The 17947-nt window shown below is 37.8% G+C and overlaps 1 protein-coding gene across 1 annotated transcript in view; it reads right to left on the bottom strand.

Annotated features, from left to right (window-relative positions):
- Positions 1-17947, bottom strand: part of OTOGL (otogelin like) — a 99328-nt gene that overhangs the window by 40054 nt on the left and 41327 nt on the right. Inside the window, exons 26-31 of the mRNA XM_064509552.1 lie at positions 8845-8979; positions 8223-8369; positions 6359-6478; positions 3926-4042; positions 946-1102; positions 363-389 (exon numbers count right to left, since the gene is read on the bottom strand). Coding sequence (XP_064365622.1) covers positions 363-389; positions 946-1102; positions 3926-4042; positions 6359-6478; positions 8223-8369; positions 8845-8979 — 703 coding nt within the window. The remainder of the gene's footprint in view (positions 1-362; positions 390-945; positions 1103-3925; positions 4043-6358; positions 6479-8222; positions 8370-8844; positions 8980-17947) is intronic.

The following is a 17947-nucleotide window of genomic DNA, read 5'->3' as shown; positions in this document are numbered from 1 at the left end:
CTTCCAAGGTTAGCCTGAGTGAACCAATTTAAGAGAAATGCCTCATGCGATTTTTTTCTAATTACTTTTTCCTCTTTTTTTTAAGGGAATACAAAATGTGTGTGAGAGAGAGAGAGTGTGTGAGAGAGAGAGAGAGAGAGAGAGAGAGAGAGAGAGTGAGAGAGAGAGAGAGAGATCACAAAATAGCATATTAGAGAGAGAGAGAATGTACATCAAAGATCTCTTCCATACTCCAAAGTGATCAATGTCTGAACAACTAGCACATAGCATGTCAGATGGTACGCTGCAAAACAGGGATCGTAAGTGCAACAAGCTATATAAAAATGAGGATGAATCAGAGAGTAATATTAAATACTGCATACCTTGATTGTAATATTCACAGTCATAAGCTAAAAGAAAAAAAAATAAGCATATTATTATTAAAAAGTAGCAGCAGAACCCATGAGATCCAGCACACTGAGATCCTAAAAATGTAAAATATACTGTGATCAGAGGAAGTTTCATTCTCCTTAATGTATTTCAATTAGTCCCTATTTCCTTAGGCTTTTATTCAGTGACATACAGCTGTATTTAGTTAGATGTGCCAGGACAGCAGACCTGAAGCACATTATTCTATAGCTGAGAACTGTTCTCGCTATGAATTAAAAGTAAAATGCACTAAACCTGCTTGCAGTCTCACACAGCATTTTGAAAGTACCCCAAATCTTGTATACCTTTGCCTTTTAAACAACCTCCACACTAACATACCCTGAACACAGCCAGCCTTCTTCGGTAAGACAGTAAATTGAGGTGTATAAGACTAACAGCCGACACAGCTTGAAAATGTGAACAAGAAGTACATTTATTATCTGGCTGCTTCTGTCTTACTTCAAGAGATTTGTATCATGGGACAGCAAAAGACCAAAGACATCCCTTTCTCCAGAGGAGCTCTGACCAGGTACATACCACAGAGCATAGGAGACCGCCAGTGAATCGTTGCTCCTTGCTGGCAACACTTGTGAGCATAAGCTGCAATACTGGTACACAAGCACTCACAGTCCCCTCCAAGATTGCAGTTACACGTATCTGTATGACAATTTTTGACAAAAGAAGTGACATCAATCTGGGGAAAAAAAATAAGAAAGAGGTCAGGTGACTGAATTGCACTAGCTGTACGAATTCCTGTTGTAGGACTTTCAGCAGGAGTGCTACCCCTGGAAGAATGGACTGAAAGAGTGTAACACAAAAATACCACATTTTCTAAGGTTTGGATATATTCCTTTATGAAAAGTACACTTACAATGATCAATGATCAATACCTATATTACAGACCAAGAGAAAATTCTAGTCATTGAGCATTAACAAATACGACTGTCCACACACTTGCTATTTCTTGATTCTGAAGAGCTTATTGAAGCTGGTAATTCTGTTTTTATAAGGCAAATACTGCCACTTAGAGTCATCCTGTTAGTTTTGCATGAATAAGTATTTTAATTTATTTCAAAAACATATATATTTGTGATTTTTTTTTATTTGGTCGGGAAACAGAAGTTTGAGCACACTGGTGACATTTTGCAGAAAATTATTTCTGCATTTATTAAGATTTTAACACTCTTTCCCCCAGATCTTCATTAGCTCAGAAATCCACTTTCTAACTCTAAAGTCTTATCGAAGATCAAAAACTAACAGCAGGAAACAGAAGCATTATTTTTTATTTTTAAATCATCTTTTCCAAAAAAAATGTTCTTATTGAACATAGAGTAATGTTTAAACACTGCTATTCTTCAATTTAGAATCAATTTTAGACTCTAATTTAGTTTAGTTTTAGAGGACTTAAATGGCACGTCAGCCCTACAGAAATAACATCATAGTAACAAAGCAGCAGCTCTCAAACACTGAGACAGTTCCTGAGGTGGCAGCTGCTAGAAGCTGGCAGGGGATAACAAGATTGTTTTTCTGTCTTTTGTGCTTGAAGTGGGGAGAGATGCCATTTTGCTTGCTTACTTTTTCTTTCATCTTTTTTTTTTATTTTGAAAATGGAGATAGCACTGGGGTGGGCACATCGGAGTTAGCTCCATTAGCTCAAAATGGCAGCAATAACTTTGCAGGAATCACACCCCAGCTCCAGGGTGTGACCTGTCTCTTACATCTATGGGAAGGCATGTCTCAGCTTGGGTCAGCTGTATTTTGTTTTTTGTGACAAGCTGGAAAGCTTGGATCAAAGCTCCTGCTGAGTTCAGGGGTTACGAGGAAGACCTTTTTCCTGTGACTATTGTAGCTCCTCAGCCTCTGCTGAGTTCAGTGCTCAGCTCGGCAACTGCAATCCATCAGTTGCTGCCAGTCAGAAAGGCAAGATTTTGTCTCCCTGAAAGGGAGTTTTCCAGCCTCAGCTGAACCCTGAGCTCAGAGCAGTCTGGCCCCGCCAGTCCCACAGAGAGGAGTTTGTTCTATGTGCAGCAGCATCCCAGCCACCTACAAGGCAGGAATGACTTCCTACAAGGCAGGAATGACTTAGAGTGCTGCTCCAAGTGCCTACCAAGAACCATACCTACATAGCTTTCTGTTCCTCCTGTGCCCCAGTGCCAGTCTCTGCTTGGACTTTTTCCCTTGGCATCCACTTCCCCGCCTGTGCAGCCAGTAGCAAAACAGATCTCCTTGATAGTAGCTCACTTTATGTTACATTCGTAAGGGCCATATTCTCACACACTGAATAGGTTGTAAAAACACCTGGAAGTCATTTGCCTTGCAGACTGATCCAAACAAGACAGATATGTGCATGTGAAAATACCTGACTGCTAACTGAATGTCATGTTTTGCACCTGACATGAGTTTCTTAACAATTCCGCCAAATCCTTGGCATAACGTTCGAAAATTTTAATCACAAAAGGGGCAAGATAAGGAAAATGAAAGTTCAAGAGAAAAAAAAAATTCTTTCTTTATGAGTTAGTATAATATGGCTCCTTAAAGACTCTCAAAAGTTCCGTTTTTATTTATTGCTTTCCACTTTGAAAATACACTCATCACTATGTTCTCAGGCACATACTCAAAAATTCTTAACACACTAACTAAAGTCAACATTAATAAATCTCCCGGGTTAAGCTACTACATCCTCCTCTCCAGGCAAATTCCTAACCATATTGATATCAAATGTCAATCCTGAAAGTCAGGAGGTTCAGCTGGGACGTATTCATAGTCAGAAAGAAAACAAGCACTGAGTCAAGAGAGTCACAGTGGTTCTTGCTTGCACAGGTGTAAAAAAGCAGCTTTGATTACTAAATCCCTTTGGGAGGCTACAATCAAAAATAGGCAAAAATGTAATGTCTTGCTTTGATAAAGGGTGGACCAAAATGAAGAAGAGATTCCCACACAAACTATTGTCATCCCATCTCGTATAGGGTGAGCTTAAGAACAGTCCTGTAACTCATTTCCCAAGGACACCATACCTCAGAGTTTTGATAAACAGAAATGATAAGCTGCCAGCCAATTAAAAATGCTGACAGCTCTTAAGTCCAAATCTCGCTCTCTCATATTTCTTTCTATATTGAGCAGGGCAGTTAACAAAATAAAACTACATGAGATAAGCTGTAGGCACTTTATACAAGTGTTTAGTTTAGAATTCCACGATACATACAAAAGCTGCAAAAATTTAGTTACCTATGTGAAGAGAAGATATAGACAAAAAAACCCTAAAGAGAACAGAACCTTGATTATCCAGTCTAGTAACTCATGACTCCCAGTTATCACTATAATGTTTAGGCTGCAGTTTTGAAAGGAACAAGGAGCTCTGCACAAACATAGCCCACCCACACAGAGGTACTTGCAGGGCTGTACTCAGTATCCTCCTTGGTATTCCCACTGAGGGGAACGGCAAGAAGAAACTAATCACTGGATCTTTAACATTCTCCTTCCTACATGAGAACAAATCTTGCATGTTTAATAAACTTACCACATTGCGACAAGGTGCAAAAACATCGCTGTATAAAATTGAGCATTCCTTTTTGGCATAAGGGAACTTGCTCTGATGTACCTCACACGGTCTTAGTGTTTCATTTGGGCTCTTGCACTTAAAAAAACAAACAAACAAAAACCCCACAAACTTTTTAAACAAAGATGTGTTTGCAGCGGACTCAGGTACACTATACACAGTATAGAATTTAATACTCGTATTCAGAAAACAACAATAAAGTTTAAAAGTTTCTTTATCTGCACCCTCTTTCCCTGATTTGTTGTTTTAATTAAAAACATTTGCACAAAAAAGAATCTGTGTGTTTTGTTCTTAAGTACTCAAATGTTCCTGCTGTCTGCTCAGCACATGCAGACAAAATGTCTTCTTCATGACACAGCATAATCATTACCAGAGCAACCAAGTGTAACATCACAAACAAACATATGGGCCAAATCCATCCCTGGTGGTTTTGCACTGACTTTAAATGGAGTCTCACAAGAGATGACTTTAGCCCTGTAAGTTCAAATAAAGAAGCAGCAGTAGGAACGAACCCACTCATAAAAAACAGAGTCAAAGATCATTGTGATAACTCAAAAATGGCTGAGATGCAACTCCCTCTCTTTAAGTCTGTCTTCAAGAAGAAAAACAAATGAACAAAAAAAAAAAATACAACAAAATGACACTTAGCTTGGAAAATGCAAGTTCATCCAAAACCATACTCAATGCAGAGGAGAAGCCCAGAAAGCAGCAATGACAGATCTGTAATGAATTCAGAGTACTCTCAGGACTGCTCTGGCAGTCACAGAGATCAGAGGATTTTGTGATATTTTACAAAAATATGTGGCTGCAAGAAGGCAAGTACAAGCTTGGGCTGCTTAACCAGAGGTCATTAAATCCTAGAAGTTATTGTTAGGATTCGAGCTGTGCAAGCACCATGCCATTTTTTTAGATCAGCCACTGAACTGATAAATTGAAAAATATTAGTGGATTGAAACCCATACTGAAATCTTTCTCATTTTCATAAATTAAAGCTACATCCCAGTCATACTTGCTTCTTCAAATATTTCTTTTAAAAAGGAAACAGTGAAAGTGGAGATCTAGACTTGGGTACCCTTCATAAAATCCTGCTCACACAGGACTCCATTTACTAAGTAGTCAACAGTTCAGGCACTCACCCAGGAGGTGGGAGAGCACAGTCCCTTCCTTCCTTTGGACCTAAGCCTAGACTTCCCAGAAGGGAATCATAACCACCAGACTACAGAGCAGTCAAGAGTATATTGTTCTTGGTCTCTTACGTTGATATTATTACACTTTATATAAAGCAACCACATGGTTTTTTTTATGTACCACCTTCTAGATGAGTGGCATGACCACCACACTACACATTTCCCTTGCTTGCTCACACCATTTAAATATTTTATGTGGAGTAAGATGGATCCAAACAGAGATATTAATGAAGAGGAACCTCAAAACATTCTCCCAAAGCACAGTAGATATCATATTCTTTCATAAGGTGAGAGATCTTGGTTCAATTTCCTGTTCTGAGTCATGGAGAGAACAGATTAAAACCCAAGTCTCCCAGACATCTTTCTAAGGGAGTATTCCACAAATATTGATTTATCAGGAGGTTGACAGGGCTATAAAACATTTTGCCAGTACAAATTAATAAAATAGCCATACTCCTGTGTCATCAAACACAGTTGCAGTCACCCACCCTCTACAGCCTCTACCCTTCTCCTCAGAAATCCAGTTTCCATACTGGATTGTGCCCATCCGTGTTGGGAGCTTTTTTTGTCTCATTACCCCCTTTGCCATTGCTGTTTTGTCTGTTCATTCTGTGTTAGAGATTGCAACTGAAAACAAATCATTGATTGAACGTGAATCCTAGTTTTATAACTTCTGTATCTCAATTTATCTCCCAGAGACTGAAGAATTTTAGCCTTGCACTATGAAAAGAGCCCTCTTGCATTCATTTCAAATCAGGAAAGTTCTGAGATTTGAGGAAGACATTTTTCCAGAGTTCAGATTCTATTTATTTCAATAACCACATGCCTCAAACATCAGAGGAGAAATTATATATGTATTTTTAAATTCGGCTTAATCCAAAATACCAGAAGCAATATATCTAAGTTCAGAGAAAATTCAAATCCAGATAACTATAATAAATATTTTATACAGAGGAAGAATGTATTCTTCCCTGAAGAGACTGATTGGTTTCATTTAAACTCAATATTATATGTTTGCTACAATATAAGGAATTATTAACACATCTGATACGTACAGACATGAAAATTCAAATGCCCTCTTATATACTGACTGGCAGTCAATTTAGAAAATTCCTGTACTTCATGTGCTAATAACATGTTCATTTATGAATAAAAATTATCATGCTTTTTTTTTTTTTTTTTTTTTTTAAACAGACATGGGACTTACCTGTCCTAACACCCAGCTGTCTCCAAACACCTGTGCATTTCTCACCTCCATGTTGTTTGATGTAGTCAAATCATTTGAAGTGTATTTGTCAAAATTTCCACACAAACCTACCAGTTTACCCTAAAACAGAAGAATGATTTTTAATGTTTACCAGTGGTCAATAATCTGTACGTGCTATAAATGTCAAGCAAAACATTCTTAAACAAAAAAGGTAAATGCAACTCTGACTCATACTTTGAAAATATCTGACATTCTACTGTGCTGACAGTCCCATATTGCAAATAACTTTTAATAGAAATTTACATTTTCCTTTTTTTCCTCCTGTTTCCTGTTTTCCAGAACCTATGTTTACTATCTGCCTGTGGAAAGGGACTGGAATACAGTCATCTTTTTCTGAAAGCTTAGAGATGTATTCAATCCAAAAGTCAAAAGTTCAGGTGAATTACCTCTGTGAAGCCTGACTAATTGTTGTCATTAAGACCTGCTGCCTATAATTTTAGCTCACAATAGCAAGACAATTCATAACAGGAGTTTTGAAGAGTCAGCTGCAACACTGTTGTGTTGGGGCATGTGCTGCTAATGAAAAAATTCGCATACATACATAAATGCGTGCACATGCACACACAAAGACGTTTCTGCACAATAGCAAAATGTAGATGGAATTTTAGGGTACTGTGGGTCATGTTAATAAATTATTTTTCCTTAAGACCTGTTATAGACATCATCTAACTTAACTAGAGACTGAAAGAACCACTCAGTGGAGGCAAGAAGAGTTTGAAGTACCTGTGCCCCTGCACACAACTTCTAGAACTTAGCCCTCCTGCTAGTTCACTGTAAAAGAAAGGAATTTTTTTTTTTTTAATGTATGCTTGACAATCTGCATATATATTAAGTAAGCATTTTACAGCTTTTAGGACAAAAAGATTATAACAATGTTGCTTTAAAATCAGGTTAGATTGTTATATTGCAACTTTGACTTACACTGCAAAAAATTTGATGTTCTGCTGTCTAGAGTGCTTTCTTTTCTTTCACCAGAAAGAGCCCTTTCTCAATATGTACATTCATGGTTGAGACAGAGAAGAGATGTTATCAAATGTGCAGATGAGGTTATTTTACTAGGACCCAAAGACGTTGCAGAGGCGTGAAGGCAGATGATGATGGAGGGAGGGATTAGAAAGGAGCAACTGGCAGGAGAAGGAGCCCCATATTACTGCTTGCATCCAGTCCTAAGCCTCTCACAATACACTTCTGTGTTTTAGATGTTAGTTCTTGTCTAGATCCTTTTCTGTGTCTCATTTTCTTAGCTTAAACCCAAGATGTGACTTCATCTGTTCATCTCAGCAGCCTCTACTACATCTCAGGGTGCAGTTCCACAATCAGCCTAATCCAATATGAGACTGTGCTACAAACCCACTCTTTTTCATGTTGCCAGCTGTACATTTCCTGCAGCTTCTTTTTCACTGGCCCCAGCTACTACGAATCCATGCTGGATTCATAGTAAATAACTGGATAAATGAAACTAATTTACACACACACACACACACACACACACACACCCCTTGGCTCCCCCTAAATTGACTTTTAGTTAGTCGTATCACTGTATATCTACAAGGTTGCAGTGCTCAGAAAAACGAGTAAACAGGCATGTAGGATCCACCCTATCTCTTCAGGAGTCCAGCCATGAAATCACTTCCTCAGTCTGTTCTTTTCTTACCTGGGAAATGCTAGCAGGCGAACACCATGCTAAACAACTACATTGCTAGGAATGTCAGTTAAGAAACAAAGATGATTGCAGTTACTCCATAGGAGAATAAACCAGTAACACTGAGAACTATGCAAAATTTCAGCTTTTATTTTGGCTCACCTTCCATCGAGGTCCAACTTTAACATGTATTGTTGTCTTCTTATCCCACAGAATTGTAATATCCTGTTCTGGAAAGTGTATCACAGTATAATATCCAGCCTTCCAAAGCTGATAGTTAGATATGTTTTCCTGTCCCCTTAAGGTCTTCTGACAGAAATGGATATTTATTAAGATCTAATATAGCAATTCTACAACCAAGGTATGCAGCCAGTTAGTAACATAAGATATTCTTCAATATACTTATATTTCTCTTTAGCATATAACTGAATCAATAGTATTACTGGAGATACTGTTTTGCGTTTTGCCTTTTGGATGATTTCAAGTTTGTTTTCATTGCACTTTGCCTTCCCTTACAAAACCAGGTGGAGAGAAACAAATGAATGCCAATATGCTTTGACTCCTTAAGGCTTTCGATCAGGCTTCTTTGTAGCACAAATAGAACTTGAAAAAAACAACGGGGAAAAAAAAGATTTTTCCTGGGAGCTGCTGCTTTATCTAGGCCTAAGCACTTGTACTGTGTTAACTCAGACTGAGATATTTTCCAAAAATATGCTCCTTTAGAGTTGCAACTTTAAAATGCTTATCTTAAAGGGCAATCCAAATAGGAAAGAAAGCAACTAACCTGCTTCTCAGAAGGTTCACTGAAATAAATCTCCGTGTCTCCGACAGTGATGAAAACACTTTTTGAGCAAACAATATTGTTGTCAAAGCACTTCTTGTTCCGAGCAATTATAGATACATTTGAGTTATCTGTGCTCTGCAACATGAAAAAGAAATCATTTTACTTACAAATACAATTACGTTTCACTCCTGCAGATATGCTCCAGTCTCAACATCACAAAAGGATGAAAAACAGTTTTCACATCTTTGAATTTAAAACTTAAGAAAAGCTACCAAACAAGGAACTACATTTATGAATTTGAAGGTGAACCCTCAACCAATTCAAACTTTGGAGTTAAACACAAAGAACCATTATGTTAACTATCAGTATTTTTCCTCCTTCTGAGAACGTCACATTTAAAGGATCTGCCTACCTCTAAAATAAGAGTCTGGTTTAGGCTTTTAAAATGTGCTCATACATGGAATTCAATACTTACTGCACAGTATGGTTGTCAAAAATCAAGACATGCTATAAAAAGAACCTTCCTTTTTAATCAAGATACTTGAGATCAAGCTGTTACTACATTTTTAAAGCTAAGAAACCTACCATCTGTAAGTAGTAGGCAGACTAATTTCTGTACTGCTATCCACAAAAATTCAAGAAAACTTGAGTGAAACTAAAAGTTTTTGGAGTAGGGAAAATTTTCTGCTAGTGATTTTTTTAATGTTATTTTCTAACATTTAGAAGTATTGTCTCCTCTCTTCTCTTTTGATTTGCTGGTGTTCCATAAACACCTCAAGGTATGCCACATACACAGCGTACTTCCAGTTTAATCTGCTCTTCCACACTGTTTTTAATCTCCGAAATTCAAATTTATTCTGTGCTGTCTTCACAATCCTATATCTATTGGCTCTCCATCCTGTAAATTAATTTTGGATCCTCAGCACATACAATCTCTTCTGCACTTTGGCTTAGCATACCTGTTCCTTCACCTGCAGCTTCTGTGATTCTTTCACACCCTGAGGCAAATGCACATGCACCCTGTAATTTCCCCTTGCTAGGACTGGTACTGGAAGAAAGGAGAGCAGCTGTATATTCAGAGTTGATAACACTCTACCACAAACAAAAATAAATTTGAGTTACTCTCTCTCATCATTTCTTGTTTAAAGTCTGCCTTTTGATTGACTTCTATACAAACCCTTGCAAGTCAACAAGCCAGCAAGATGCTATAAGCTGAAAAGACTTGAGATGCAACTTCATAACATTAATATAAGCCAACAAGAGTGCCTTTGAAGCCAGCATCATTTTTGATCAAACACTGTCCTATAGTCATTACAAACCTGTGACAGATATGAGAGAAAAATCATGGAGGTGACAAGCTCTGTATCCCACCACTGAGTCGTACAGTCATACATGAGACATTTGGGTAGTGCTGGAAACAAAATGATGTCTAACCCTCTCTTCTTACTCCCACCCTCTTTTGAACATTCTCTGAAAATTTGACTACTCTAAGGTTTTCCGAGGAGAAAAAATCCAAGAACTACCTGCTTTCACTTGCATATTTTCACTGTATTAGTCACTTGGTCAGTCTAGTTACAAGTCCATGTAGTTCATGTAAACTGTTGCTAATTACTGACTTTATAAATGAACAATAGCATGCATTGTTACCTTTGCAAGAGAGAAAAAGTGACTTTAAAGAACTTAGAGCTACCACATGGCTGTGCATTCAGCACACTTGTCTCCAGAAGAGCACATTCAGCCAGATGCCAGCAGCTCTTCCTCCTTGGCACTGGGACAGGAGCTTCAGGACTTAGGGGCATGGGAGGCAAAGGGGAGCTTGGAGAAAATACAGTAACCTGAGGGCAGAAACTGGAAAAACTAATTTAAGATGCTAATGGGCATGGTGGGCAAGACGAGAACTGCTCACAGCAAGTTGAGGACTCCTCTTGGCTCACAACAGTGCTCTCGGAGAGTGCCACTCAACCACAGGAGGAGGAATCTCCACCTTGGTATGCACCTTCAGTGTCCCTCCCCAGAGCTTTGCTCCCTTCCTCAATCACCTGGAAGGTGCAGGGCACAGACTTCTGGTTACTCCCTGCCTGCCCTACATTCATACCCTTATTTATTCTGTGTTCATCAGATCTCGAGAATGAAAAATATATCAGCAATTTTTCCTCACCAGTGCAGAGGAAATTCTGTATGCACACTGCATATATAAAATATGATTGTTTCAAGAAGCAGCTTTCTTTTTCTTTTTAAATAAAAGTCAAAGTGACCAAACTGTTTAAAGAATACTTCTAGTCTAAAGAAAATCTCCAACCTTAGATGATGCAAAGAGTAGAGGTATTTTTGTTGCCATGCAAAGGAGGCGCTACACCTTTGTTGCCCTTAGTCCAGCAGGGCCCACAAGCCAGAGGATGCTACTACTTGGCATAGAAAACACTCTAAAAGAAGCATGAGCAAATGCGATGAACGTGAAATATGAGAGACTGCCTGCAAATTTTGTGTTGCCCTAACACCAGAACTTAAGAAGCAGATAGGTGGTGTGTTAGCAATTAGTCTGGAAGACAAAGGTTAAGGTAGGTAAAATTAGGACTAGCAGCTAATGGTAAGCACATGTAGTAAAACAGCTCTTCACCATTTAGCAGTGGAGCTCAGTTTAAAAGGAAGTGGAAGCTTCAGAGTACAACAATTTTCCATCTGCTATAAAGCTGTTTTAAATTGCACTCAGAATAGAATTGGTCACTACCTTTTTGGGAAATGCACTGTGTTAATTAAGCCAGGCTTGCTGCTGGAGTCAGTCCAGTAATTATTCCCCTCCAAGTCCGATAATGGCCCAGAGCGCATTCGGATTTATTGGAGGCGATGTGGTAAATTAAAAAGGAGACAAACTCATCAAGTTGGTAAATATGATGCAAGCTGATACATTCTATATTGGTCACATGAAAAATGAGCAAGCAAACGACCTCCTACCATGCATGAGTCAGTTCAGAAAAGGACTTAGCTTGTAATATATGAGACTAATTAATACATAAAACATGTATGGTTGGCTGAAAACAGGGCTGTTTTCATTGCAGAGTTCATTCCATTCCAGTTAGCTTAGCCTCAGTAAAAGGGGGGACTCTGAATTGATAGGGAAGTAATGTCTTCACTGCAAAAAAAGAGACTGAGTTGCCTTTTTTTTTTTTAAAAAAAAAAAAAAAAGGATAGTTAATTCAGACTAATTATCCCACAGTAAAAATACACCATTTTTGGCAATGAAGACAAGTTCTTGGAGCAGCATCACGTAGCTGTATTAGCTGTGCTAATTCAAACTGCTGCCTGTGCTTTCTGACAGTCCAGGCCAATCACTTCAGCTTAACATCATCAACAGACTAACAGTCAGAAGTTTTTGTGTATGGTTGGGATTTGAGCCAAGGGCAAAAGTTGAGTAATATTTCAAGTTAACTCTGCAGTAAAGAGAAGTCTGGAGACAGGGAGAGTTCTGCTGACCAAAGCCAGAAGAGGGACTCCTGAAGACATGTGAAGTACTTCCTTACTTGTAGCACTGCATGTTGGTGCAAAATTACTGGAAATGCTGCATGGTGGAAATGCAGAGAGACATTGTTAGTGGTTCAGCAGAACTGTGAGTAAATCAAAAGTTTAAGAAAAAGGGATTTTCATTAAAACCTGAGTCTCCTGTACTTTCTCTCTTTCCGATTAAATCTTAGAGCTAACCCCAAATATAAAACACCATTATGGATTACATGTCTCTTGTGGATCAAAGCTTTCAAGATAAAATTTGATCTACATTCACACCCTTACCATTCTCTTCTGAATAAAAATTGAGTCTTTTGCCACCCATACAGTACCAGCCAAATTCAAAGTTGAATCATACCACTGCTATGATGGTCTTCAAATTAGCCTGTAACTGCTATATATGCAGCCTCTGCTTCTAGCAGGGAGGAAATAACATGCAGTTGAAACTTAATACATAACTATTGCTAATGCAGAAGAAAGAGGGACAATTTAGATCCCCACTTTATGTCTGTGTGAGACAGCAAGGTCTTGGGCAAATCACTGAAGCTCTTAGGTACTTTGATGGTATAAATGACAATGATCAAGCTCTCATTAATTTGTACGGGATCCATACCTCTATAAAAATTAGCTTTTGTCACTGTTGTTGGAAGAAATGTCTCAGCAGACACTAGGAGTAGGTCTAATGAATAATAGGGTGGGTGTTTTTGCGATTTTTGTAGAGTTTTTTTTTTTTTTTTCACGGTCTGTTTCCAAGACAGAGCTGCTCTTTACCTTTTTAGGTAAAATGCACCCGACAGGGGATGTACTACAGTTTGTCATGTGAAACCTACTTACACTGACAGAAGCTAGAAATAAAATGGTTTTCCCACTGCAAGAGTATCTTCCCACGTAAATTACCATATCCAGCTTGTTCCAACTTAATATCAGTTTCTTTGTGATAACATGGAGTTGCCAAGCAACAGGGAAGACAGAGTCACAGATCTGGGCAGTCAGTCAAAAACTCATTGTCAGTCCTACTTCTCAGAACATTCTTTTTCTAGACTTCACTGCACTTTTTTTTCCATAGTTCTTCCTGTCTTAAAAAGCGAACTACTTTTCCTTTTTTCTTCTTCTTTTTTTTTTTTTTTTTTTTTTTTTTTTTTTTTTTTTTTTTTTTAAGTAATGCTTAGGAATGCTATGGTTTATTTTTGTTAGAAACTTACTATTTCTATATCCTGCTAGAAATTTTCTATCACTATCAACCAATAACGCACAATAATTATATAGTAAAGATGTAGCCTGGAAGAAGACAATTTAAAGGCAGTTGTACTTTTTTGTCTTTTAATATTTCATTAAAATCTCCCCAATCTATCAATGTTAAGACTTACTCTTTTCTGTTCCTAATATCCTGACTTCCCCTTGTTTTGTCTTTCATTCTCTACAATACACTTCCTTGCAAACTAGGGTGGCCACAATAGAGTCTAGGGACATACTGGGAACTGGATAGAGATACATTAGTCCGATTTTCCTTTCATTTTCATGACACATGCTTTTCAGGCACACGCAAAAAGCTCCAAAAATACATGCACAAAAACTATTAATCTAAAAAGTAGAAGATGCTTCTTCTTCCTAAGTATTTTCAAAGAGATACCATTAGCTTTCAGGAAGTTTTATGGAATCTCAGGATCAGTTTGGTGTTTTTTTTATTATGCTCTGAGTTTCCTCTGAAGGAACCTGAACATTTGAATCTGTGGCTTTGCAAACCTATTTTTTGCAGAGAGCTTGATCCTGTGAGAAGTCAAGCTTCTTAGTCCAGATTTAGTGAGCATCTAAGCATAAATATTTAAGTGGTTTTGGAGAGTAGACAAAGTACTTGGCACCTAACATGATCTTGCCCTGTTAGTATTTTGTGCCATTTTACAGAGGGGTTGATTTCCAGATAATCAGTGTAAACACATTAATTATTCAAAACTCATTCACAATGTACACCAAGAAGCATCTCTGGAAGGCTTTTCTTTTTGCCAGTATCATTTTTTCTCCTGTACCTTTTTGAAATAATACACACACATTCTGCATAGCTTTATCTAATCCCTACTTTTGCATCCTACACAAATTTGTACTCTCAAAAGACTTCCCCAAAGCTATTCAAACATTGGAGCTGTGCACAATATTGTTACGAGTCAGCAGATGGCACTGATGCACGCTGTCTCAGTTTAGGAAGAAATCCGAATGAGAGCTGGGATACAACGATATTAAAAGATAGTAGGCGATCATCTTACCAGAGAGAACTGGGCAAAAGCAACAGAGAAAGGAATGGTAATCCTACTTATTCTTCCACTGATGTAATGCACTTTTATACAAGTATTTAAAAAACATGTTTAGGAACTAAGAGCCTGAAAGCTAAACTGCTCGCGCACACAGACACACACACAGACACTCTCTTCCTTACTATGCTCTACAGAATGGCAGATTAAGTGATTTTTTTCACTCAGAATAAGGCAAGGAAATTTGCAAAAAACCTATAAAGATATGACACATTTCTAATACTGTAGTACTACTGAGTAAACATGGAGGAGAGCAACATCTTCGAGTAGAATCACTAAAGCAAATTCGAAAGAAGGAAGATTTCAGCTACTGACTCACCCTCAAACTACTTCCAGATGTCTGCTAATGCACTCATGATAACTCTTCTCTATTTCCTTAAAAGTGACTTCCCAAAATGATACATCTCAGGCAGATTAAAGGCTAGACAACTCTAGAGAAAGATCCAATATGAGTATCTGTCTGTATGTATACAAGTTATAGGAAAGACAGGGATAAATCGTTAAATCAGATTTTATTATACACAGATTTTTGGAGTAGATTTTATGACAGTTTAGAGTTGTTGGCTGTTTCAGGATTTTATCAACAATATTTTTAAAACCCAAATAGCGGGTTTTAAAACCTAATGCTGAAAATGTTAAAACTGAAAAGTACATAACAGGAAATCTTTTTACTTGATATACTTCGAAACCTTCTTTTAATTCAGTGCTGCTTAATTTTTAAAAATCTGATGAAATCAAACAGAGCTGAACAGGTTTTGGCTTTATTTTTTATATTTTGAGAGAATGACTTTAAAAGGTTCAAGAAAAGATTGTTTAAAACAGATTGCTTTTTGTTTCATTTATTTAACTTTGCCTGTTTGTGCATCAGATTTGGCTTCTGCACAGGTTACATTTCTGCAATCCTTTTCTAATTAAAAATGAGATACTCCTAGATTAAGGAATTGGAGAACATTCAAATATCTGTTTTCAAGTGATACTAATGCCAGCACAAACTTTCTGATATACAGATCAGCAGTACATTTGGTGTTGCTAGTTTTAGATAACTAAATAGGTATATGAAACCTATTATTACTGTTTTATTACTGTAAGTGCACAATGAATGGATTTTTTATGTTGGTTTGTATGATAAAGTACATAATGGAAGAAAAGAACAGGACACAGTGATAATAAATTTGCCTTTTCTGAGCTTCAGCAAGTGATGACAGAAGCTAGAAAGCTGAAACTTGAGCAAAGCTTACCTTTTTTAACATAATAAAAGTTAAATGTGTTCATTTACATTGGTACAAGCTAAAGTTTAGTTTCTATGTATTCAGAAACAAATATACTCACATCTTGACTGAGACCACAGTAAATGTAATTAACAGTTCTCATAGCTCACCTGCAAGACCCAGAGTCAGAGATCACAAACCACTAAGCAGCTTCTATAAGTAACTAGCTTGAGCTCCTCCCCCACTCCCCCAACTTCAAACATAGCCAAAGGCTCTCAGTTGACTGCTGACAACATACCATACAGCTACCTGAAACAGAGCATGGGTTGCTGGGTTTTGCTTGTCTTTTACTGCTACGTCAATAGAATATGGACATCAACAATCCACAAACACTTCCCTATGAGAGGCTATCGAATTCAGGTAGCCATTCTTACCGTGATCTGGCTTTACAGGCAGCCACCAGAATATAATATTTTAGAGTTGGTAAGGCCAAAGGACTGCTGGATGCTGAATGCTAGCCCAAAAGCAGGAATCCAAGGTTAGAAGGTTACTTTCCTCAGGCTGTGTGGTCACTAAATGTCAGAGTCCTCAGAAAGAGGATCCAGCTTCTGAATCACACCATGCACACCTCCTCAACGTTGCCAGTCTCATGTCAAGAAACTTTTCCCCCAGCCTCTTCTGGAAGCCCTCCATGCTAATCTGCACAAATTGAAAGAAATCTTTCCTCTGTTGGAGGATGAAAGTGATTCATTCACTGCATAATTTAATGGTATGGAGAATCAGGTGATGGAGACAGAAAGCCATGTAGAGGTAATTGAGATCATTGATCTGGAGAAAATGGAACCAGGGCATAAACCCATTGCCAACCGTAATCAAATCTACTACTCACAGAAGGCATAGAACAAATGGAAAAACAGGTACAATGTTATCTGAGCACTGGGCTGCCCAGCTGAAGACTGGAATGGAAAGGGACGACTCCCACAGACAACTGGCTAGGGACCCTTACAGCACTTCCAGAGACCAATTAAAAAAAAAGGAGGGTATCCAGAAAGGTTTCCTCTGAAATAACAGAACTGATGAAAAGCAAAGTGTTGGTGTTCTTTGCAACTAGAGCAGGATAAACTACTCACAGCAAATAATGTTTTCACTAAAAAGCAGTGTTTTTTCTTTTTAGAGCTTGCACACAAACTGTCAAGAAACACATCATTACTTCTGCAAAGTTACTGTCGCTATAAATTATTTGACAAGTGTTTTAGGTGGACATATTTTGGCATATCACTTACTCATGAAACTATTTGCTGGAATGCCGCTCTGAGGACTAGGCATGTTAAACAAAAAAGGCATTCTGATTGGAACCTTACGTTACAGCTTTATTCCTTGACTAGATGAATATTACTATTAAAGTCAGATTTTCAATTTATAACACTTATGATTTCAAATTCAACATTATTTACTTTCCCATTAAAATCTTAGAGTTTATTAAAAGAAAATGTTTCCTAGCTGTGAACAGATAGCCTGAAAATGTTTCTTAACATGAACCTTCAGCTGCAATCCTTCATAGAGTGACTAACACCAAGCAGAACGTATTAATTTTATCAACAGGTTTGAGAGAGATTGTGCAAAATACAATTTCACTGTATAGATTTACCAACTTCATGGATCTACAAACTTGCTACCTGGCACAAACGATGCTGAAAAATGTTGTACAAAAGTTTACAGATAGTTAAGAGAGGGCAATGGTGTAAAGGCTGTTTCTGCCTACTCAAATGTGGGAATGAATAATCGAAGAACTGCTGCTTAGCGTGTGGTTGCTGCAGCTTATGCCCAGTCATCAATTTTACAAATGTAACAGTCAAGGTAAATATATCAGCAAGTAAACAGAAGATTACAGTGCATCAACCAAGCTTTGTATAAAACATTCCAAAAATAAGAGTATAAACTAAGAGCTTTGAACTTGCCTGAAGTTACAAAAGAAGGAACATGTAAGAAAAGACTTGCCTTGCTCTATCATCCAGGGGACTGTTATCAATAGGACAACATTCCCGCGCTTTGGGAAACTCTGGTACCAGTTTTCCAGATCATTCGTGTTCTGGT

The sequence above is a fragment of the Dromaius novaehollandiae genome, chromosome 1 (assembly GCF_036370855.1).
Source record: "Dromaius novaehollandiae isolate bDroNov1 chromosome 1, bDroNov1.hap1, whole genome shotgun sequence".
Taxonomy (NCBI): Eukaryota; Metazoa; Chordata; class Aves; order Casuariiformes; family Dromaiidae; genus Dromaius; species Dromaius novaehollandiae.
The sequence above is the reverse complement of the archived record's forward strand: the minus strand, read 5'-3'. Positions and strand labels throughout refer to the sequence as shown.